This window comes from Triturus cristatus, chromosome 4_1, assembly GCF_964204655.1.
Source record: "Triturus cristatus chromosome 4_1, aTriCri1.1, whole genome shotgun sequence".
Classification (NCBI taxonomy): domain Eukaryota; kingdom Metazoa; phylum Chordata; class Amphibia; order Caudata; family Salamandridae; genus Triturus; species Triturus cristatus.
In genome coordinates this window covers 395,077,808-395,103,235 of record NC_140585.1, presented here as the reverse complement: position 1 = coordinate 395,103,235, position 25,428 = coordinate 395,077,808, and the positions used below count along the sequence as shown (strand labels likewise).

General features: G+C 44.7%; 1 protein-coding gene across 7 annotated transcripts in view; it reads left to right on the top strand.

The window, feature by feature from the left end:
* The window catches only part of PARVB (parvin beta), a 515,092-nt gene that overhangs the window by 289,585 nt on the left and 200,079 nt on the right, over window positions 1–25,428 (top strand). For all 7 annotated transcript variants that reach the window (XM_085652456.1, XM_085652460.1, XM_085652461.1 and 4 more), the window contains exons 3-4: window positions 5,431–5,501; window positions 10,296–10,398. In XM_085652456.1, the coding sequence (XP_085508582.1) occupies window positions 5,431–5,501; window positions 10,296–10,398 (174 nt within the window). The remainder of the gene's footprint in view (window positions 1–5,430; window positions 5,502–10,295; window positions 10,399–25,428) is intronic.

Genomic DNA, 25,428 nt, shown 5'->3' with positions numbered 1-25,428 from the left:
TTGGTTACTAGCTACGTGAAAGTCTAGATTAGTTAACTAAGTATTTGTATGGGAGAGTGAATGTGTGTGTGGTTCGGTGGGGGTGTGTGTGACAGCCCAAAGATGTGTGAATAGTTGATTCAGTAGGTATATGAAGTTAAAACTACATGTTATAACAGTTGTTTGGGTGAGTGAATATATTTATGGGTGTGGCGATGAGCCAATATATGTCTCAATGGTACATGTCCAACAAACTAGAAAAATAAAAGCCAGTGTATGTGTCAGTTGTTGTATATAAATAAGTATACACAAGACTCAGTGATTGTATGAGTGACTGTATGGATAACTGTATACTTGTAATAGTGTTTTTATAACACAGTAAGTATGAGTTATTATCTATATGAATAGATGAAGTGGTATTTTTATAAGTGTATAGCTAAGTAAAAGTAAGTATGATCCTTTGTTTGCATAAGTGAGTAGGATGACTTCATAAGTGATTAGGATGTGTGCTGGTGTGTAATGTCGATATAGGTGTATAAGTATATTTGATGGTGTTCTATTGATCATTGACAGCATGAATGAGTGAATCTATAGGTAAGTGATTAGATGTGTGTATAGATCTAGGAATCACTGAGTGGGTGTTTAAAAACTTTTATTGGTGTGTCAATGGTTTTAAATCTGGCACTCTGTATTTTACAGTGAGTGATGAAAGGTTATATTCTTGTATGATGAGGTGTATCTGATTGTCACGTGGATGATGTCACTGACCATGTCATGAATGATGTAATATGTGACATCATCAGCAGTGGATTGTGGGCGCGCGAGATGTAATTAGTACAACTAACTATATCGGAGGAATTTCAGTGGTTTTGTTCAAGTGAAATGTCCAGCTAACTATAACACCCCTAAAACCTATTGTTTTTTCAGTGAATTTCTAAGGTTTTTGAAATGCTAATTCCTAACTATATCAGGCCTGAAACTTATGGTTTTTTCAGTGAATTTCAAAGATTTTTTAAATGCTAATTCCTAACTATATCAGGCCTGAAACCTATGTTTTTTTCAGTGAATTTCAAAGGTTTTGCAAATGACAATTTTTAATGTATTAATTGTTATACTGATTTTTTTGATACTGGTTTACTACATTTTGTAAACTGTTTATTTTTAGATTTTTAATTTTTTTAATTACATTAAACATTACAATACAAAATATACTTTCTCAGAAAGAATTACTGCAAATAGGCAATAGACTTTTAAGTACAGTAGTTACAGTTGTTGCAATGGGCAACGCAATTTCAAACACAATGCAACATTGAGCTCAATGTGAATTTCTAGTCAAAAACAATTAGTTACTTTATGGATTACTTTTTTAACCACAGGACTGGATCCTAGATTCAGTCCTTGTACATCTCCTGTAAACAGTTAAGTAAAAGCCTTTTGGTTACAGTTGTGATTTTTAAGGAATATTATTGTATTTTAAAAGTTGACACAAAAATGTTCACATAGAATCACCAATGTTATCCTATGGCAGGAAATTCACTTAGTAGGTAAAGTAGTGTTATTGTTACTTTTTCTTAATCCGTGGTGTATCCTGGATCCAGCACTGGTGAATCTCCTGTAAACAGTTGAAAGAATGTGTTTAAGTCATACAGATGATTTTTTTAGGAATATTTTTAGTTTGTGAAAATAGACACTTACAAACTTTTCTGCTTAAAAGCACACAATGGATTCCTATGGAAGGAAATACAAGTTACTGGTAAGTACGCTTAGAATTACTTTTCAGGGTCAGTGCTGGTCTAAAAGATGCAGCACTGGGTTCTCTCCCGATAACAGGTGAGTAAATCGGAATTCGTAGTTCGGCTGATTTTAGAGGAATATTTGTACAATGGTGAAGAAAGGGGGAGGTGCCTGAGGTGACGTGTGCAAACACGCCCTGTGGCACGTTTTAAGTTGGGGAATTAATTCCTCTTCAATCCTGCGGTCCCCTGGGGGCCAACTAGCCCACCAGGTACCTCGAGTATGCGCCATGGAGCTTATTAGAGGTACCTGGTGGGCTAGTTGGCCCCTAGGGGCCCTCTGGATTGAAGAGGAATGAACTTCCCAACTTAAAACGTGCCACAGTGCGTGTATGCTCACATATCGCCTCAGGCCCCGCCCCCTACCTTCACCACTGTGCAAACGCGCCCCGTGGCGCGTTTTAAGTTGGGGGATTAAGTCCCCTTGAATCCTGAGGTCCCCTGGCGGCCAACTAGGCCACCAGGTACCTCCAGTAACCGCCACGGAGCTACGTTGCAGAGTGGTGTAAAAAGGGGCGTGGCATCATTACACCTCTATGCAACGCAGCCCCCTGGCGCATACTGGAGGTTCCTGGTGGGCTAGTTGGCCCCCAGGGACCCCCAGTATTCAAGGGGAATTAGTTCCCCTCTACAAACGCACCAGGGGGCGCGTTTACAGAGTGGTGTAAGGAGGGGGCGTGGCCTCTGGCCTGATCCCGTCTTTTTTTGTTTTAGAAGGGGGGCTGTGTAGCCACCGTTCTTTTTCTAATTTATTGGCCCTGGGGACCCCATCCCCCAGGGCCTCCATCCCCCAGGGCCTGCCCCAATTAATTTTTTTTTTTTCGGGAAGGGGGCCGCGTGGCCCCCCTCCCGAGGCCATAATTTGCCCTGGGGACACCATCCCCCGGGGTATGGCCCTTTTTTTTGTATTATTGAATTTTTTATGGAGGGGGGGCTGCGTAGTCTCCCTCCTCTGGCCACTTCAAGGCCCCGGGACCCCATCCCCCGGGGCCGGCCATTGTTTTTATTTTATTTTTTAAAAATTTAATGGTGGAGGGAGGCCGCGTGGCCCCCCTCCCAGGCCACTTATGGCCCCGGGGACCACATCCCCCGGGGCCTAGCCTCTCGTTGGGGGCCGTGGGGGTCCCCAATCCCCCCACGGTCCCAGCCGGCTCCCTGCGTCCTGCGGGAGCCGGCATTGCTTTTCCACATGGGGAGCAGGTAACATGCTGCTCCCCATGTGGAAAAGCAATCCGCTTTGCTTCATTGAAGCGAGAGCAGGTTTCCCTGCTCTCGCTTCAATGAAGCAAAGCAGTTTGCAATGACAAGGTGGGAGCCGCGAGGCTCCCGCCCTGTCATTGCAAACTACAGGCACCCCGGGACACTGCAGAAGCCGGCCCTTGGGGGGTGGTGGTCCCCAGGCCCTATACAAGGCTCCAGGAGGGGGGCCGCGTGGCCCCCCTCCCACATTGACAAGTTGCCCCGGGGTGGCGGTCCCTGGCTTGGGGGGGCCTGAGAACCCCCCGCCCAAAATTATTTCAAGCCCCGGGGGGTGGTGGTCCCCGGGGCTGGCGGAGGCTGAGAGCCCCCCCACCCATTTTCAAGAAGCCCCGGGGCTGGTGGTCCCTGGGGCTGCGGGGGGGCCGTGAGCCCCCGCGCATATACTATGTTCGAGCCCTGGGGGTGGCGGTCCCCGGGGCAGTGTGGGGGGGATTGGGATCCCCCCACACTTTTTTTTATTATGCCCCGGGATTTGGCCCCCTGGGGGCAAATTAGCATATTCAGCGCAGGAGCCCGCACTGAATTTTTTTTTCTATCGGGAGGATCCGCACATCAGAGTGTTTCTACCCTGCCCCCTTGTCGTGTTTTGCGTCGTGTTTTTTTGGCTTTCTTGTACCTTGGTTCTACCGAGGCACAAGATGGCTGCCAACACTTCCTGATTCAGAGTGTTGGCAGCCAATTAGAATTCAGCTCGTGATCGGGAGGGTGCGCGGATCCTCCGAGGCCATAGATATATATGTACTTTTAACTCTAATTTTCTCAGGAACTACTGAATGGATTTACACCATTTAAGCAAAAGGCACGAGTCTGAACTGAGGACTACCTCTTTGCCAAATTTGGTGTAATTCCGTTAAGCAGTTCGGGCTGTAGCTGCGGCTAAAGGTCCTATGTGAAAATGCATGGGGAAAACGCGTTTTGGGACCCCCCTTTTTTCTCGGCCCCTGCTTGTCGAATCACCGTGAAACGTTCAGGATAGGAGCGGACCGGAGATGGCCAAAAGTCTGGAAAATTACGCCAAGATTCGTCAATCGGCGCCAAAGTTATTCTAAATAGAATGTTGCGGATTTGCTATGGAAAAAAGGTCCTAACTGTATCTACCTACTGGCGACTGCCAGTGTGTGTATGTATGTATATATATATATATGTATATATATATAATCTATCGTGAGACTCCCACCTCGATGGTGGGGATTAGTCAAGCATGTGAATCTATGAAAGATACCGATACTGGATAACTGAAGTTACAGGGAAGTAACTCGTTTAAAAAAAAAAAAAATGTAATCCCTTCTCCCGTCCTGTGGTAAATGTATGGGACGGAGTTTAATGAGTTTGCATGAGACCCAAAAGATGTAATGTCGATAGAGCAGAAAAGCAGAGCATCGCCAGAATGAAGGTAAGCAAATGCTCTTGCTTACTAATGGTGTGTGGTCCCCGAGAAATATTGGCTTCCAGAAAAAAACTGATGCCAGGAAGCTGCGTTGGAAAAGGGGTATCAACTGATGAAACAACGCAGCACATCACGAGTGGTGGACTATCATGCAATTCCTCTCCTGCCCGTTGGAAACAAATAGGACTGAATTTGATCTTTGGAAGATTGTTTTTAGCCAAATAAAAATGTACTAATGGCGATTGGATCTATACCTTTTGAGTCCAGAATATTGTCACTGATGAATGGGTTGCTTAGTTTTTCAAACTGATGGCCAATACAAACAACCTGCATTCATATTGAGGAGTGTTTTGTTAAAAAAAAAAAAAGATTTTGTTTTTATTTATAAACCTAACACTCAACAGAACTACTGTCAATTTCAACACCTGCAATCTACTTCAGTCACAGCTCATTTTTAGCACTGAACGATATGCCTATTTACTACAGTGAGAGAGACCAAAGATATGTCATGATGGAACCCCGAACTCTGGTTATTGTGGTTTTATTGCAGAAGTGCCTTATTCAAGCATTGAGGCGAAGATCTACTCTTAACTACTCCTTACATGTACTGGATCGGTCTCTGATCTAATGCTTCAGCAAGTCAAAGCTCTGTACTACAACACGCCTACATGAATAACATCCATTATTGTTAATCCTATCCCCTGCCATGCACAGGCAATGGTGGGAGGCAAATTATCATGCTTGTATCTCAAGTGACCTATTACAGTCCGATACCAGTAAAGGGCACTGCCAGGAAAGGCTTTTTTTTGGTCTGGATGACCCTCAGTTGAGCAAAACTACATCTTGTGTAAGAATGTGTCATTTTTTAATGGATACTCACACTAAACTTTGTCAGTAAGTGACTAAGCATTCCCTCTGGCTAGGTTTATAAATAGGGTGTTTTACAACATTAAGGAAGTCTGTGTTTGTGTATCATGGCTCTAAAGGGTCTTCCTTCTTTTACATGCACAGAGGAGAATGAAGAACGCACCATGATTGATCCTAACTCCAAGGAGAGTGCAAAGTTTAAAGAACTCGTCAAGGTAAGGGCAAAGAGGAGATTTGAGTTGTGTGCTACTGGGAAACATGGGAAGGTTCACTAGGTAGGGGGGCATGCTCTGCTTTGGTGGAAAAATCATCACTGTATAAAATCATTACATTTCTAAGGGTTGCAGATTTAAAAACCTGCTTAATTTTCTCAGCCTTTCATCCGCGTACATTAAAAAATGTAAATGCTGTTCATTTTGTTAAGCAACTGCTCCAGTAGACTAATGAAGTAAAGCCCGACAAGTATTCTGTATGGAATGGTGTTGTGAAATCACTAAGTGATGGTTTTTGAACAAATTCTTAAGCAGGTGTCTAATTTTGCTTTTCCGAAGGTTTTGGACTGTACCTTTAGTTAAGGTTTTGAGATGTGCCTTCTGTAAGGTTTTGGGGTGTGCCGTCCCATTCTGGAAGGTTTTGGAGACCTCCAGAAGATATTGGATGCGCTCTCCAAAAGGTCTGTTTTAATACCCTCCAGAAACATTTGGACTGTGCCCTTTTGGAGGTCTCAGGCGATGCCTTTCTGGAGGTCTTTGGGCTGTGTACTTTGTAAATGTCTCAGGCAGCGCCCTCCGGAAAATTTGTGGCTAGGCAGAAGGCCTTCAATATAAGCCATAAATGTGTATTTGTTACATTGCTTAGTAGCTGGAAGTATAGTTTTTAAAAATATTTTCTAAGAAGCATGAAACCATGAAAAATAATGCACAAAAAAAATTCTAATCTCAAGGGTTTTTTATTTCCCTAATTTGAACTAAATAACTTTTGGAACCAGATGATTGTCCTTAAATGTGTTCAACTGATATTGTCTGTATTATTTTAACTAGGTGTATTCGTTTTCTACAAATTATCTACAAAATATTATCTGCTTCCATGTGTGTTTTTTTAAAACCTTAAACGAGGCCTCCATGGTGATTCTAGACTAATGGAGCGGTCTAGTGGATGGTAAATCTTTCAGGTAGAGTGTGGTTTGGTGAGATGCTTGGACAACTTGGTGGCATCCAATATGCCCTCTTAGAAAATTGAATGTAGGGCATTGCCATAATTAAATGCCATGATCCGTGGGATATATTTGCTCTGATGTACACATTTTTCTCCATGCATGAAGGGTGATAATCAATACTGCCACAAACTCTAAGCTAGTGAGTGTCAATAGTGTTGCATCCATTTAACTTTACTGGCAGCCTTTCTGTACAGACTTCATTTGCACTATGATTCATGTTTAGGTTCACCCCATTTGAGGAAGCTAGTTGCCCACTAAGGATGGGGACGGCTGCTCTTTATTTAAACACTGATGTTTAACAGGAAATGGTGGGCATGCCCTCGCATGACTGAAGGTGACTGGAGCCTTTCTTGAGTGAGGGATTTTCCTTGGGTATAGTGACCTAAAAGGCCAGTGCATAATTCAGTGCTTTCCTTTCTGCAGGGTACAGGTTTGATTAGCCTAAAGTATAAACACATTCTTGAATATTTTATTGCTGTTCTGTTTTTTAAAGTAAATGTTGAATAAAATAGCCATCGCAATAGATGTCGGTTGGCCAATATTCTTGATCTAATATCAATGTAAAATAATTGCAACTGTTTTTATATATGTCTATCGTAGTTTAAAAACCTTTATTACTTCTGAAGAAAACACTCTGTAGTTTGTGATAATTGTAAATGTTGCCACTTATCATTTGAGGTAAATCTTTGGAGTTTGCATCCCCACTACAAGCATTTTGGGAAATCTGCCTCTATCATAAAAAAGCTCTGGTGCACCTGTTTCGTACCCACATATGGAACACCTTAACTGTATATGTACATTTGGTAATGTAAGCTCTGAATGCTTTCTTACCACTTCCACTTCTCCCCTTTGATGTCGTCATAACCTTGTTAGATGAAAAAACCAATATGAGTTAATGCTGTCAATTGTCATTACCCGTCTTCACTAAGCAGGTATGCGAGACCTTGCCCTGGAATGGGTAAAGCTTTGCCACTGTTCGCCCCTACACTGTGGTCCCTACCATGTGGTACTCCAGGCATTTTTGTCCCTGCATTTTTCACTTGTATATTAGCCCGTTTGCCTACTTTATCCAGTCTTATCAGTTCTTATGTTATAAGGACGTGGGCAAAATTCAGCTTCTGCTGAAAGTAGGGAAAACTCTGTTTTTATAATTGACATCCAGGCCATAGATGTCCGGATATGCTACTAGTGATTAAATCTGATAAGACTGGGATCCTGTTGCTGTCCCATGAAGATAACCATATGGTCTTACAACGTTTGCCCAGCCTCGTTGTGCCTCTATCAGTTCCAGTAGGTAACCTGAAGTGATACAAATTACATACGAGTTCATTCTGATCCCCCCAAGGTTAATGTTGTGACTCAACCCTGCTTTAACCAGCTTCACATCCTGAAAAGAATCCCAAACCTTTCTACATTCCTGCTAGGATGACTACTTCACTCCAGGCCATTATGACACTGTCTCCAGTCCCTCAACTTTTCACCTACAAATCATTATTTTCAGGAGCGTTACTCTAACTACTTCAATGGAAGCAAAACACCACCACAACCCACAGAAAGCATTAGGCTATCACACAAGTATCCAGCCCAGAAACGGAGTCTGTCATAGCCTGGAGGGAGGTGTTCACCCCTATTCCTGCCTGGTGTTGACATATTTAATGCATTTGCACCCTAACATATTGATTGCAGCACTGCAATATACCAATTCAATTTTACCTTACTTTACCCAAAACACCAAATCACAAATTCTCATTAATGCAGAATACTGCTGTCAGGAATCAATCTTGTTAACCCTGGTTCATCTTTCTACATTGGACTCTGGTGCGAGAAGGTATCCGAGCACACACTTTTGGCAGTGCTCTTTATAGAGATAGATTTTGCTTGAAAATCTTCTAAAACTACCACTGTGAAAATCACCTGAGGTCAGTAGCCTGACTCAAGCTACAAATCTCATGTGTAAACTGAGCCGATCTGGGTGTCAGGGCTTTTTTAGTGCAAAAGGCTATGCTGTAGATATAGCTTCTGGTGTAGACACTCCAGCAACTGGCTTTATTGAAATTCAGGAGGGTAGAGAAAACCTGACTGCATTCTCATTAGTTGATTACTTACAGCATGCACAGTGAAAGAAATATGGGACCTCAGCAAACACAAATTGTGTGGGGAATACCCATATAGAAGGTACACACCATATCAACATATTTCCAGTCTGCCAATCCAGCATCACTCGCGATAGTCTCTCCACCCCTGTAAATCCTCAAGCATCTCCAACAAGTAGATTCTGATCTACTGGTAGCTCTCCAGCTACCTGTAGTAGCTCTTCTGTGTGCAGCCTAGCATATTAAATTAGAAGCTTTTGCTTGGTTCAATAAAATGTGTATCCTAAAATTGAGAAGTGTGTATTCAAGACGAAAATGTGTATTTTTAGAACTCCTAATCTGATGTTTGGAGAAAAATAGTTGGATTCTCAAATATATTTCATATATATAAAGCTGATATTTGAGTGACAAATTGAGGCACGGCGGAGACTAATTGCTAATATTAAAACTTTGGTTCTAGGGGCATTGCAGCTATGTTGGTCATGTATTACTGACCATGTAGAAGCAGTACAAATTGATAAAGTCTTTTTCGTATTACTGATGACAGCCCCGCTTGCTGCACTGAGGTGATCACTGCTTATAATCTTGCATGGGATAGCCACTAATGTAATCTTGTCAGACGTGATCACTATTGCAAAGCAAAAATATTTGAAGCTCTGTGTGATTTTCAGAATATGTTGGAGATCCCTTGTGCATTCACTCAAACAAGGACCTAAATGTCCACATACTACTTTTGGAACAGGTACCTCTGAAGAGAGTGTCAAGCATTAGATCAGCATTTTCTATACTGTGCACTATAACTAATTGTAGCTACTACGGAGATTTGGGGGCCGGTAAATGAGAATCAGTTCCTCTCTCCCAAGGTTGGTCAGTTCTCCAATAAGCCATCAACTAAACATGTATTTCGAATACCCCATCTCAAAAGCATACAAGAGCACAACAAAGCATCAGTAGAAACATTCAGAAACGGATTTATGTATATAAAAACTTAGTTAATAATCAGTGAATGAATTAGCCTTTGTTCCTAGAGTTCATGGGGACATTCTGTCCTTAAATTATATAATATTTTATTTCCAAAACTATATACATGGCTTTGTACAAATAGTCCAGCTCAAGCCATTCCGAATCAATCATTATCCGATATGTTAATGAGTCAAAGCTATTAGTTCTGAGATACCCGACTCTAAGTGACAATGTTTCTAGTTGTGTAGTATTCATAACACTATGTCAGAATATGTCATCTCTTTCCAAGAGAAGAATATGGTGTAAAAACTACCCAGGAAAAATACTGCTTCCATGCGGTATCTGATCAGTTTTTACACTCCTTTCCAAGTCTCCCACCTGGCAATTGGGTGGGCGAGTAACATCGTCTAGCTATGTGTATTAGTGTGTGATGTTCTCCTTCATTTATTGTTATGGCTGCTCAGTTTAGTATTACCTGGAAAAAATTGCATGAACAAAAAAGTCAACATCAAGCACAATTTGCATGAAGAATGTAATTTTAAAATCCAGCACAAACACCTTCAATGCCTGATTCTAAAGTTATTGGGGATTGCGGTTGGTGGTGTTCTCACCATTTGCAGGATAACTGTCTTCGTCTGAAAAAAATAGATTTGATCAGGCATACCAAAGTTTTTCTCTAAAATATTGTCTCCAGGCTTGGAGTACTGATTACTTGACGGATGTTTGCATGTTCTCAGGTTCTTATCGACTGGATCAATGAGGTGCTGGTGGAAGAACGAATAATAGTCAAGAACCTGGAAGAAGACCTGTATGATGGGCAGGTGCTGCAGAAGCTCTTGGGTGAGCTGATTGTAGAGATACTGGGATAAATTGATTTAAGGGAACTTGTTTATCTGTTGCTTATTTGTCGGTTTCTCGAACCATTTCTTACATACAATCCTATGGATTATTTACTTTTTAATTGTGCTTTTGTAAGTTTTGTGAAATTTCTGACATTTTATGCAATTACATGGCAAACCTGTAAATGTTAATGGGCATTGACAACTGCTCGCAGGAATTTGTCTTTAATGTAAATTTGTAGTTATGGGACAGCTGTCATTTTTAAAACATTATAATAGAACACTTTCAGAGAACAACCCTTTCACAAAATGAAGCAGTGCTGTAAACATGATCAAATGTAATGTGATAGAGCCATCTAGCCACAGATTCCTTAATGTTGAATATTCCCAAGGTGCCAGTCTGGATCCTGAGATTTTTCAGCAGTACCTCCTTGCGCCGGTTGAAGGCATTGCATGGCTCTGCTCTGACGTCGTCCACGGATATGACGTCAGTGGCGCCGTATAAGTCGCTTCCGGCACGCTGACGTCCGTTTTCTTCTTTTCCACGCTGCAACGCGGATCCAGGAGAAGCGGTTCCTCTGGCCTATTTTTTATTTTTGGCCTCTCTGGCGCCTTTCGCGTCTGGGAACAGTGTGTCGATGCCTTCAGCCTTTAAATTTTGCGAGTCCTGTACGCGGCAGATGTTGGCGACTGATCTGCACGTGATTTGTATGTGGTGCTTTGGCGAGCACCATGACTCTGAGGAGTGCGACGCCTGTCGGAAGCTGAAGCCGAAGTCCCTGTGGGAACGTAAGATTAAACTGTTGTCTGCCTGGATGTCCCGTTCGGAGTCCAGGCTTATTCGGTGTCCCTCTCCAGCTGGGGCTCCGGTTCAGGGCAGGTCGTGGAATCGTCCCCAAGGACTTCGTTCGCCTTCCTCAGGTAAGCACAAGAGGAATCATGGAGGCCGTCTGCCTCACGTAGTCGTGACGTTGGTGGCCGTTGTTCCTGGTCTTTACCATACATAGTCCCTCAGCAGTCGACCCCCGCCTACCCACCATTTCCTGGGGTTGGGGAGACTAGGCCCAGATGGAAGCCTCTTACTGGGCTTTGCGGGCCAACTTCGGGCTGACCCCCTCTCCGTGGTGCACCTTCAGGCTCCAAAGATGTAGTAGGGACTCAGATTGGGAGCTCGCCGGCGGGTTCGCCCTTGGCGCCAGTTGAGTTCCCTGACTCCGGCTCCGGAGTCGCGGTGACATCGGGAGTTGGCCTGGTGGGGCTTCCCGTTCAAACGTCAAGCCACAGTCCACCTCCAGCATCAGGGGACAGTCCGGTGGGGCTCCCTGGAATAATATCTGCTGCGCTCACAGTAGGAGACTTGTCTCTGAGTCCTACACCGCAATCTCCCATCACGGTGGATGTCGGGTCGACACCGTTCAATGGAGCCTCACATCACGGTGGATGTAGAGTCGACGCTGTCCTGACACCAATCAATGGAACCTCCTCCGATGCTCGTCGGCGTTGATGCGGTGCAGTCTCGACGTCGTTCGACGCCAGAGAAGTCCTTTAATGCTCCTTTTAAAATGGAAGAGGAGGCCCCTGGGGATTCACCCTGGGCGAGGCCCTCCTCAGGGGGAGGGGGGAGGGAGGGGGGAGGGGAGACGCGGTGGAATGTGCTATCCCACCCTAGGGCTCAAGGGCTAGTGGTCTAGACAGCCTCAGCTTTGCGGCCCTTGTCCTCTCCTCTACTTCCACCCTCTAAGGAATCTCGTTGGTTGGAGACATGTGGTCGGCAAATGTTTCCATCCACGAACTCAGCCCTCCGGTCCTTTATCACGGCCTGCGTGTTTGCACAGGCTACTTTCGCCCTTTGTGTCTCGGTTGAGAGCTTCCTTCCCTCCCTTCCAGAAGGCCCTCGGGCTGACTTGACTCGTATACTCCAGGATGGCCGTGAGCTGACGAAATTTTCAATTCGATCAGCCATGGACACCACTGATTCTGTGGGGTGGGCCATGGCCAGGTCATTTGCTCTGCGTCGCCATGCTTGGGTGCATGATGATAGTTTTCCTGAAAATGTTTGGGAGTGTCTTTGGGACTTGCCATTTGATGGGGCCAATCTTTTTGACAGTCATGTGGACTCAGCGTCTCAAGTCTGGTTTTCAGTGAATGGCATTCCTTGTTGCGGACTTCTTATTTTGTTTTGCATTGGGCTATTGCCACCACTTTTCTCTGGTGTCAGTCTCTGGTTTCAAGCTGTTATTTCCCAGATGGACTGTACAGCTATGTAGCTGTTAATGTCATTATTTTCAATTCTTCTGTATAAGAGCTGGGCTCAAGAGGCGTTCCTTTGCATTTTATATGGATGTAACATACCCTATGTGGGTTATTCGTTGGTTATTGTATAACCATTCTTACTTGCCACGGGGATGTCTTCCTGGGTGGTGTGAGTACGATGCTTCAGGAAATGTACTTCCTGGGTGGTGCAGGTCCTTACTGAGTATCAGCCGAGGTCCTCTTAGGATTGTTATCTATCTGTAGTTCATGCTGGTGACTTACATCGATATGTTATTCACTTACTCATGCTTTTACATGTTTGTACTTTACAATTGGTCCGTAGTTACCTCCTGCTTCTGCTGATGCAGACCTTTCCAGATTATTGTTGGGTTTGCACCATGTTTTACTCGTCCCAGCATGTTCACGTATGCCCCCTTTCTTGGCTTTGCGGTCTTTTCAAGCGTTTCACTGTGTTTCTGCCATTTTGCCTAGGTTGGCCGTCTTCGGCATAAGCCAGTGTCTATCTCTTGTGAGCATGTTGTTCTGTTCCACTTTAGAGACAGTTTCTTTTCCTTTTCCAGTTTTGGCACGATATGTTACCACACGCTGGGCATGTTCGCAGGCACTGGGCACCTGCTGGGTTAACTTGCGCCACAGCGTTGGCTGTGTTTGATTCTGGTGGTATTGTCTACTCTTTACTCTTTGGTGCTAAGAAGTGCTTCTGTCCTTGGTCTTCCTTTAAGTCTTCGACCTGTCTGGTTTCTTCCTTGTCGACAGTTGGTTCTGCACCAGACGTGTTGTTGTTGCACATGGTCTTGGGCCTTACTTTTCATATGCCCTTCTGAAGCAGGGGCTCAAGTCGCTCTGCTCTTTGCTCCTTACCTACTCTTTGTCCTCATACATCTGTGGATGTGTGTATGCGTGCGTGCGTGCGTGCGTGTGTGTGTGTGTGTGTGTGTGTGTGTGTGTGTGTGTGTGTATATATATATATAATATACTTCTATATACATATGTATCTAATTACCATGTTGAACATATGTTATTTCCCATTATGGTTCAATATATATATATGTCATGCCATTGCTCTTGTGATGAAAATAAAGATTCTTCCGGCATTCCCCGTTGTGTTCCTCCGATTCTTTCCAGTTAAGAATCTCCTGTGGCAATTATTGTGCGCCAGTCCTGGGCGTACTGGAGGTAACCCGCTTCATTAAGAGGTCAGAGCATTCAAGGACAGCTTCGGCGTTTGTTTTGCTTATCCAAGGTATTGGACAGCTCAGACCCACCGCATCTACTTTCAACGCATCGACTGCTGCTCATGTCAGTCCGTGATTGCACGGAGGAACCGGAATTATTGCAACTGCGTTCCCAGGCCATGATGAGAGTGGAGCCATGCGGTTGAAGCGTCTAGAGGACCCGAGAAGGATTTGTTTCACCAGCCCAGTTCTGCCTTAATACCCCAACCCACGTTCCGGTTTCAATTCAGGGCCCTTTCGAGGATACTTGGACAGACGACAAGCCACTTACTTGCAAGCCGTGAGAGGTGCATGCTGGTACTTGCAGTCCGCCAATGCGGCTGCAGTACTGTTTGGGACTTTGACTCCGCCCGCCTGAATAACCACCTATGGCGGAACTAATGGGATTACAAATGTGAGTGTTTTGGCGGGAGAGCTGTGTTGGAGCAGGCATCTGATGAAGGCACAGACCGAAACGCGTCATGCCATTGCTCTTGTGATGAAAATAAAGATTCTTCCGGCATTCCCCGTTGTGTTCCTCCGATTTCTCCCGTTAAGAATCTCCTGTGGCATATATATATATATATATATATATATATATATATATGTGTATGTATGTAATATATATATATATATATATATATATATATATATATATATATATATATATGTGTGTGTATATATTGGTTGTTGGACATTTTTGGCAGGTCCACCCCTGAACTTTTTGCCTTAAGCTCTGACATGGTGGTAGTGATTTTAGGCCTCTGCGCACTTTAGCACTGTGGCCCAGTGTAAAGTGCGTGCGTGCTCTAAGTGTGTGTGGTGAGATTGGCCTGCCCTCCCATAGGAATGCATGGGGGATATGTGTGTCCATAGTAATTCCTGGTATTAGAGGAGTGCAGGGTCGAGTTTAGTATGTGCGAAGTCGTGAGAATAAATGCTGCGCAATGGTGTGCACAGATATATGGTGACTGGTGGAGAAATGCCACTTTTAGAAGTTGGCGTTTCTATGTACTGTGTGTCTGATGTGAATTGCATGTCTGGCTTGTGATTGACAGGAGCTGAGAGGTGTGGGTGGCTCCAGGAGCCAGGGGGAGTCAGCCCAGTGGTGAATAGAGAGATCTGCATGCAGATGGGAGGGATGTGTTGCACCTGGGACCTGGATAGGGATGTGCCTTCCCTCCACAATGCTGGCTCCGCCCCCTGTGGTGCCCCCATCTGACAAAGGAGAGAGGAGCTGAGCACAACAAAGTGCTCCAAAGCTCCCCTAAATGAGTTCTGACTGATATCCCCAAGCCCTGTGCTGTGTCACAAAGGAAAAGGGCATATAAATATAGGGGCTGGGACCCCATGAAGTTGTTCAGTGTTCCTGTTCTGTTCCTGACGGAGGGGGGCTTGCTGCTGGTGTGGCCCAGGAGGGACCGCTATGGGGAGTGCCTCCCTGCTGGAGGGCCCTGTGTGCTGGCCCCTGCATTGCCCCTTAATGGCTAAAGGACTTTCTGGCCGGGACCTTTTCTGCCTTGATCCTCCAGATCCTTGGAGGAACTTGTACTGCGCCTAGCGCCCTGGGAGTGCTTCATTTTTTAAGTTCCCCTGATGGAAAGGGAGAGCGTGGGCTTTGGCAGCGCCACAGCACTTGGAGGGGGAATCCCGGCATAAGGGATTCCCCCGTGTTTGCCATCATCGCGGGTGCCCACCCTGCATTTTGCCGATCTTAGCGGGTGCCCACCCTGCATCTTGTTTTATTGAGCTGCGGGTGCCCACCCCGCTATTTTTATTCAAATGGTGGGTGCCCACCCCACATGGCCGCTTTGTGTCCTTTTTTAATGCGGGAGCCCACCCCGCATTTCAGAAAGTCAGGCAGCCGAAAAATTAAAACGCAATTCAAAATAAATCAGAAACACAAAATGGAAAGAAAGAGGAAGAACCATGAATGAAAGCCATGGAAACAGAATTATTACCATCAAAATAATATCCTGTAGTTGATTTCTGAATTATCTGCTTTCCTTGGTAGTAAAACCCATAGATCTAGAGCAGCTGCAGAGAAATTTAAATTTGGTTCTCCTCAATCTGGAGATCCCCTTGATCAGTGTTCTGAGTAACCCGGAAACCTCAAATTGTAGACTTTACTAGCCACACAGATTAGGAGAGCAAATGCCTTTAAAGTAATGGAGTAAATAATTAATGGAATCTGAAAATGAAGAGCTAATATATGGAAAAACATTAAAATCAGTGTGTCATAACAGGTCAACAACCACCACCAAGCAAGCGGAAGCAGGCAGGCCCCAGAGGATAGTATTGCTTGGCTATGACCACCCCTTGGAGAGCCACACACCGTTCACCTGGCATTAAGAAAAGGCCTGCTCCTAAATGAGATGGACAAAGTGGTAATGCAATGCTAGCTTGTTGATGAGCTATTGGAAGGGCACATGGGGATTATGGGCATTTATATAAACACTTGCACTCGTGTTCTTAGATGGAGTGCTGCGAGTTCTTCTAGGTACTCAAAAGGACACTAAATTACTAAAAAGGTTTTAGGAGGCGATATGACAATCCACAGTAAGTGGGTCTCAAACCCCCATCAGCTATGCAAAAGAAAACCTCTCGTGCAGCTACACTGGCACAGACAGGCCAGCTCTCGTGACATTTCCTGTTGGCACCATGAGCACATGTGTGCACACTGTGCCTTTAGAAATGGAGTACCTCGCATGATGAGAACCTGGCGATTCAAGCTATTTTCTAAGAAGAACGCACTCTGACGTTACCGCCATAAAAGTGACCATGCGGTGTCAAGCATCGCCCTTCCCCATTAACGTAGTGCCAGCAAGCAGACAGGAAAGCGCCTCCCTGATTCAGCAGCGGGTGGGTTTAGGAAAGGCGTTGTACGTGCACAGGCAGGCCGCGTGCTTCAAGTGTTCATGCCTTGCAGTAGTGCACTGGGGTGGGGGCTGGGGTGTACAATACAAGAAATGGGCCCAGGCTTTCAAGGGACCAGAACTAACAGTGCCAACATGACATAACCGCGTGCAGCGTTGCACCTTCCCAGCAAGAAAGAAGTTCCAAGAGCTGCTGACTTGAAAGGAGCAGTTTGTGTGCAGTGAGTTGGCTGATGTTTTAGATGTAGTCGCGCGTTTGTTTTTTACGAATTAAATGACTTCACATTTGTTCTAACTGAGGAGCATCATCAGCTGTTCCTTCTTTGCAGCGGCAGAAAGGCACATTAACGCGCTCACCTCGGGTGTTGTAATTCCAAATGGACTGCAGATGATAAAACTTGCTGTAGGCAGAACTGATAGAAGGGAGTTGTTTTTAGGCTCCAAGCTCTGGCAGTAAGTCCCTTCTGCAGACCAATCCATGTTGTTATCCCTGATTCATCTAGAGGGAATGTTTCTGGATCCTTCAGATTTCATGAAATACTGGAAATGCAGTTATGCATTTTGTTTTTGTTGGACGCCCATGTCAGGGCTGAAATGTGCGCTCGCATAATGTAATTGTAAATTGGATTTAGATAGCGCTTACTACCCCTGACAAGGCGTATTGCACAAAGTGTGCTTTTTCAAAGACGTTCCTCCATGCCTTGTGCTTGACCTGCATTGTACACAAGAACTTTATTTACACGTACTAATATCTGGCCAGTTTCGGTTGTATTGGTCTGAGATTTCTCAGCAATCCGTTCAGTGCACTGGGCTGAAAATAATGCTGCGACAAATTGGCGGGGGCGGGGGGGCATATGGTAATTCAGGCTTGCAGACACATTGTTCCGCGCTAAGTAGGAGTCACTGAAGAAAGTGCACACACAGCAGTGTGAAAGTGGAGATAGAAAAGCTTCACACTGACCTAGATGAGGCTGAAGAAAGGAGTGTGCATGGCAGTGCCAGGGATACAGGCACGTGGACCACAAACTGACATTGGCCAAGTTCTCACCGGGAACTTAGTTGCAGGCAACAATCTAGAATCATGGAATTGGGATCTGGGTGGAGTACGGCAGGTGCTGTACATACATGGCAGACACTCTACATCTTTCTGTTAAGGTACAGGAGCAATACAATTTTTGTGCAGTTCTGGGTGTATAGCCTTTACCACTTCAAGGGAGCCAGCCAATAATTTGTCTCTGGGCCTGGCCTTCCCTTACACAGATGTGCATAAGTAAAAGATGAACAGTGGATTAGCAAAATGGGTTGGGTGATATTCAGTTCAGTGGCAGTTGCCCTCCACCGTACTGACCACTCTGAATCGAGCATTCGGGGGACGGGAGGTGTGGGGTTTGCCAATCATGACCAATGGCTTGTGGTGTCTCTCAGTTCCTTGGCAACTAACCACGGAGGAGCTGGAACTCCCTGAACGTGTATTTGAAGCCAGACTCCCTTTGGCCAATCACATACTTTTGCTGGTGACTTCTCACTGGAGCAGAACAGCACACAAGCTGCGCGGTGCGGGCAGGTATCCCAGCTCTTAGTGTAAAGTGTGCAGTCTTGGTCATGCTTTTAGCATGGTCAGTTTTCAAGTGTTGCTCTTGCCATACATCAGGCTGACCTGCTGGCTTTGGCTTTGTCCATTTCCAGTGAGCACACTTGGATTCTTCCTTCTTTATTTAGAGGATTCGAATTGACAAACAAATATACACTTCTTTTTATGATTAATTCTATATATAGAGAGGATTCGGAGAATCCGGCTGGGGGGGGCTTGCATGGAGAGCTGGAGACTGCAGACCTGTCTGAATAAACTCTGTGGAGCACCCTACAGCCTCATGGGCTGCACACTACCGTCCCTCTCATGTATTCAATCAGTCCTGCACCGAATAGGTGAGTCTAGTTGTGACATTACACAGACTTACCATGAAGAGCTACAAGTCAGAACCCTCACTGGCGCCAAGATCAAAAGACCTGTACCCCACTCCTAAAGTCACCTGCCGCCAATCAGTCGTAATGTCATGGGCAGGTCGCGATTGCCACTTTAGGTGGATCTGTCACTGAGCAGAGTCTAACTCTCCGCTGTTGAGTTACGTAACAAAACCATGTACTGATCGTGAAGACTTTGTGAATCGGGCAGCTGAGCGGCGCATCCCCGAGGAGATCTGTTGCTGATGCTATGTGGATTGGACTTGTCACCAAAAACTTGCATCACCGCCACCTTCCTCATCTAGGGACCGATGCATAGCCTTTGGAACCACCACTGTGCAACGCTTTTCCTGGCGCAAGCTCCTCGGATCCTTCATTGACGGCAGCCTTAATGATGACACTCTGCATCACAGTTTATTGGATCCGATGCATTGCCCCGGCACTGGACTTTGCAGCGCAAGCCCCGTTGAGAGGATTCTTGACGTGGACACATCATAACCTCACACCACAGCTTCTCCACATCTCGTAACTGAAGCTCCTTTGACTTGGATCCATGCAATGCTCCGCAATCAGGATTTAAAGTACTCTGTTCAGCTGGCCTAACTGGGTCCCTGTGGCCGGCCCGCACTTCATTGTGATTGGCCTGAACGGTGTCCCAGTCCGACGTGACCATATATCCCCCAATAGCACTTTGTGCTTTTTGGAGCTATGTTTTACTATACATGTTAAAAATCAATATCTCCAGTTCTACTGATTGGAGTTTTTGTCATTTTGGTCTTGTTTTATTTATTGAAATCAGAGCGGTTTGTCTAACCTGGTGTGGAATCTTTGTGTGATGTATTCACTGTTTTATGGTTTGAAGTATTGCACAGAATCTTTACACACTGCCTCCAAGTTAAGCCTGACTGCTCTCTGCAAAGCTACCATATGGTGAGCACAGGTTAATTTAGGAGTTGCCTGCCTCTTAACCTGACTAGGATTGTTGCTGCCACTTGACCAGGGCTCATACCCCAGTAAACCAGTAACCCAATTTCTAACAGCGCGCAGATCACTTAAGGCCCCCCCCCCCCCCCCCAGGGGGGCCCACCCCCTAGTTTGAAGACCTTGGCCCTAGTGAATGTTACCATCTGTACTTGGGGCCTGCAAATTAAATGTTACTTGTGGGCTGCAGCACTCATTGTGCCACCCGCTAAAGTAGCCCTGTAAAACACTTTTACAGGCCTGCCATTGCAGCCTGGGTGTGCAGTTTTAAACTACCATTTCAACCTGGAAAAAAAAACCTTTTGCCAGGTTTAAACCTTCCCTTTTAATACTAACTCTTAGGTAATCCCTTAATACCCATACAGCAGGATGCATGGTATTTTAAAGTAGGGCATGTATATTTAACGGTGTACGTGTTCTGGCTGTCAAAAATCTCCAAAGTTGTTTTTTACTGTGGTAAGGCTGGCTCTCCCACAAGTTAACACCGGTCTGTACTGCTCAATCAATTAATCAATCTCTAGATTTGTAGAGTGCTTCTTGTCACCCGTGAGGGTATCCAGGCTCTGGCAGGGTCCAGTTGATTAGCCTGTTAACTTTAGTAACTGCTAAATTCAGTTTGGGAGTAGCTAGAAAAATGGTTCAAGGACTCACTTTAATTGTAATTTAAAATCCAACTCGATGGTCAAGTCTGATTTTATATTACAATTTTTTTAATTGCTCTTTAAGAAAGTTGCCATTTTCATGCTTAAAGCTAAACCTCTTTCCTACCAGTGTCCAGCTGTCACCTGACTTCTAATGGCTCACCAGTGGTGAGATGTGTATTGCTCCCAGACAGTGGACACATTGCCCTGGGAAAGGGGACTCCACTCCTACCCTGCACAATCCTCATTGACAGTACAGGCCTGGATGGGTGTGCCCATTCCCCTGGGTTTCAAATGGTACCTAACTTGACACTGGTAGATGTAGTCTACACCAAGGCCTGCCCCATTTGTCTCTAGTCTAGCTGGCACCCAACCAAGTGAGAGTAGAGGAACTGACCAGAACTGGTTTAAGGGGTGGACAAAGACTTGCAATGAAGCCCGCAGACGTCTCCTTGGAACACTCCTGGACCTGTGAAGTATCTGAACGACTGACCTGTCTGGAGCACCAGAAGGAAGCCTAGACCTGCTTACCTTGATTCCAGGACACCAGCAGTGGCTTAAAGGGTCAGTTGGCTGACCATCTGTTTGAGCTACAGGGAACAGCAAGGTTCCAGAGTATCTTTCATTGCTACAGTCCAGCTTACTAGTGCCAACTGGAACTGCCCTGGACCCTGCTGCAGGCCTCTGTTGAAGGGATCCTAACTGCTGAGTGGTACCCTCAAGATCCTTGACCCTTGGCTGCAGTTACAGTGGCCCCAAACTGCAAGAAGTGAGACTTGGAATCATTTTGCTATCTTTCTGCCTGGAGAACCTACGTAGACTGGGATCTGTCATTGAAGCCGTCGATGTTGAATCGCCGATCTGCATCAGCTTGCTAGTTTGCCCCGCTGAAGGATTTCTTACTTCCAGAATAGTTTCTAAGTACAAACATAGGTGGCTTCATTTGGACTGACGCAGAGCAGCATCAAATCGATGTCAAGGCCTTCCTGGGAATGTACTTCATACTTTGCCTGTGAAGAGCTTTCCCGCCTTCTCCGACGACTGCACTGGGACACTGTTCAACAACCCACCATTTTTTAGCCCTGCTTTAGGTCCAGCTTGCACCGCCGATGACTCGACAACCACTTCTCCTCCCTAAATATTTCTAAGTCCGAAGGTAAACTTTCCACTGGGACAAACCTGGTCTCTGTATCAGAGCTACACTCCATCACATTCAGTCTCAACTTTTGACTTTTACCTGGTCTAATGCGACCTGATAAACCCGGTTGGCGCTTTGTGCTTTTTGGTGCTATTTTTAATTCAAAATTTTAAAATTCATACCTGTTTCTATGTGTTGGATTTTCATCATTTTAGTGTCATTTTATATATTAAAATATTATCTATTCTTCTAGATTAGTTTGGGATTTCTCTTGTATTGTGTTTTCACTTTATTACTGTTTGAGTAATGTGTAACTACATTATACATTCCCTCTAAGTTAAGCCTGACTGCTTTGTGAAGGCTTCCAGATAGTTAAGCACAGGCTTATTTACTGACTTTGGTGGTTCACCCTGGCAAGGATTGTGATTATTGCACCTCTTCAAGTAATACCCACATTTCTTACAGGGCCTTATTATTCATTCAGGGGATGGTGTTCGATGATTCTACATTATGTCCTTTATTGTGATTCATTTGGTCATTGTAACATTTTACTCGGTGTACCGACCTTGAATTCCACTGTGAATTTTCTTATAAAAAAGGGCTCATTCTGGAGGTGAACCAGGCTTAGTTTAGATTGAGACTCAAGCTTACTTGCCAAGACATATGGGCTAGACTTGCTGCTTGAGTTACGTTCTTGATTCTTACACAGCCGATCTGTCTGTCTGTTTCATACTAAGGATGTGGAATAATGTTTCAGTTTTTATGCTGAATTGGACTTATTTTATGCTAATTCCCTATGCAGATTGACTAACTTAATTTTTCCTTTTGTAATGAATTTTGAATCCTTATTAAACCTTCATGGTTTTGACTTGTTCTTTAACTTGGCTTATTTAACTGATTATGCTGCTGATTATTTTTACACTTATTATTCAGTTAGGGGCACATTACCTCATCTATTCTTGAAGATAACACCGCCCCTATCCTACAGACGCTATATGTACTATCTTATCAACGATGGTGTCAACAGGGCTTACATGGTGTTTCAGGAGGTTTGAAGACAGGTATCCATGCAACCTTTGTACTATTTAGCATGAATTATATAAACCAGGCCAAGGTGTGTATTAGTTATACCGACGGCTGAATCAGTAAATAAGGAAGTCCTGGTCTACAGTATCAATCACCACAGGCAGATTCTTGTTGTTATCCTCCAGTCTAAGGTCATTAGAGTAGAGCTAGACTAACCGTTCTATGAAATGGATGAAACCCTATTTTGGTGACCACCAACACTTTGTTCCTAGTCAAATGTGCACCTAGAAAATCGTGTATTTAAATATTCGGGTCTACTATACGTGTTGCACGGCCAACCACCTACTCTACCCCGTGGATATACGATTGAAGTTGCAACCGGGGGTTTCAAATATTTTGGGATATATATTACAACCGACCCAACGGCATTTTACGATCGAAACCTCCTGGGCCCCCTCCGACGGCTACAAGATGATGTTAAACCTTGGAGGTCACTGCCCCTGTCGCTCTTGGGAAGGGCTGCCCTGTTTAAAATGCTTGCACTCCCCCGATTTTTATACGTGCTGCAGAACTGTCCATTCCCAATCGCCAATACCTACTTTACTGCTATCGAAGGTGAGATCCATACTTTGTTGTGGGATGGGGGAGCACCTCGTATTGCCCTCCGGAAACTGACCAAAGGGTGGTATGATGGGGGAATTGCCCTCCCGGATTTGCGCCTATATTGTTGGGCTGCGCAACTGGTAGCCACAAGCCACTGGATTCATGGATCCCCATCTAACCCGGCATTTCATCTAGAACGCTATCAAACTGGATGGGAGGGATACCTAGGCGCCCTCTACAGTAAGACCCGAAAAGGCAGCTACTTGGGACCTATGTCGCAAACAGTAACTATCTGGCATCAGGCCACCAGACGCCTGGGATGGGCAGACAAATTTAATAAGGCCACACCGCTTTGGTCCTCTCAACGATTGGGTCTAATGTGCCACCACAGTGGGTTCGATAAATGGGACACTATTTGTATTACTAATTTAGGGGACTTATTACACAAGGTCAAACTTCTCACCTTCAAAGAACTCCAAACCAAACCTGCACTTGCACCGGGTGAAATTTTTAGATCTTTACAAATCAGACATGCCCTCCTCACCAATATTCCGGACTTATCCTCCTTGCCAGACTCTTCCCCTTTAGAAGACTGATTACTCGTAGAACCACTTCCGACAAAGGCAGTCTCCTATACATACCGAAAGCTCTGCAACAACATGCCCGACTCCTTCCAGACTCTCTGGGAACAGTGGTGGGGAGATGTGGGGCCGCTGGACCAAGATGACTGGCAGACTGCATTAATGTCCCCCAGAGAAGCAGCGATGAATCGTCGCTTTCTCCTTATCCAATTAAAAATCCTGCACAGAGCCTATCTTTTGGTGGTGCTTCTGGCTAAGATAGGCAGTTGGGCGGATCCACTCTGCTTAGACAGTGCTGACAGGATGGCACCTTTTATCAAATATTGTTGGACTGTCCCGAGGTTCGCCCCATATGGGATACCATGACCCGGAAAATGAAGGATACCCTGGGCAAACAGCTCCAATTGTCGCCAAAGTTAGGAATATTGAATATATGGGAACCCACTGATTTAACAGACATCGAGCAACAATGGGTGGCATTGGGGTACTTATTAGTGAAGAGGGCCATAGCTATGCTGTGGGGATCTGATAAACGACGTTCGACGATTGGGCGGGTAGCGGAGATGGATCACTGCATGATAGCAGAGAAGGAGGTCTACAAACTGCAGGGCTGCCCCAAGAAGTGGGACACAAAGTGGGGGGGTGGAACACCTTTAGGGGGGAGATCTGTACATCACCGACGGAAGACATGGCGATGCGCAGACGGACTGAACTCTAATCTTCATTGTGTCTGGATTATGCACCATATGCCTATCGATGTATTGTATTTCTGTTTACCATGCTTGATTTGTAACATGATATTGCCAAGATGGCTGTGTGCTTTCAACTTAATCAAAATATTTTAAAAAATCGTATTTTGGCACCTACTATTTTGATGGTTGTTGGAAACGGGATATAGTGTGAAGAGTTTGGATATTAATATCCACACCAGGTGTTTTGAGAATAGGGGTGTTCATGGCCAGTATAAATAAATCTGGGACAATACCCTTTGCTAATGAAACATTAAGTAACGCTGCCAATAATTGTAGAATCGCAGTCTAATTGTTTAAATAGGTGAACCAGGCAAGGATCTGTAAGGGTGCCAGATTTTAATTTGAAGTGAAAGGATTGCAGAAAGAGAGGGTCTCTAGGACACTGCATGGGTCCATACTGGCTAGAGAGCAATTCTCCTTTTCAATTTGGTGTTCCTGTGTATTTTGAATTTTCTCTGTAAAATTGTTTATTACACATCTTGTAAATAACAAACATTATGCTTAGCTCTGGAGTCATCAGATAACTCTCTAATAATCTGAAAAACAACTTTCTGGGATTGTAAAATACAGTCATCTTTTCAAAAAATAATTTTATTCAGTTAATCTCGGTATGTCTCTCCCCTGACGTTCTGTCTTGAATTAGTTTTAGCTTGGTAGAGTACCAAGGAGCAGTAATTTGCTAAGTATTTTAGTCTTAGAAGGGGCAACATCATTGAATGCTTAGGTTATCCAATTATTTGCCGTAGATTGATGTTCTTCTGTTTCACATCGATTTGAACTGAATGCGTGTTTTATATTAGAGCTTGATGGAAAGGGGTCGGAATTATATTTCCTAATTTGGAGACTGTAGGAGTTCTTTTCCTTAAATTAGTCAGTTTTATATTAATTTTACTTATAATGGCATCATTGCACCAATGAAATGGTGAATTACCTTGGAAAAAATGTATCTGAGCCAATTTCCATGAGAAATTCCTGGCTTTTGT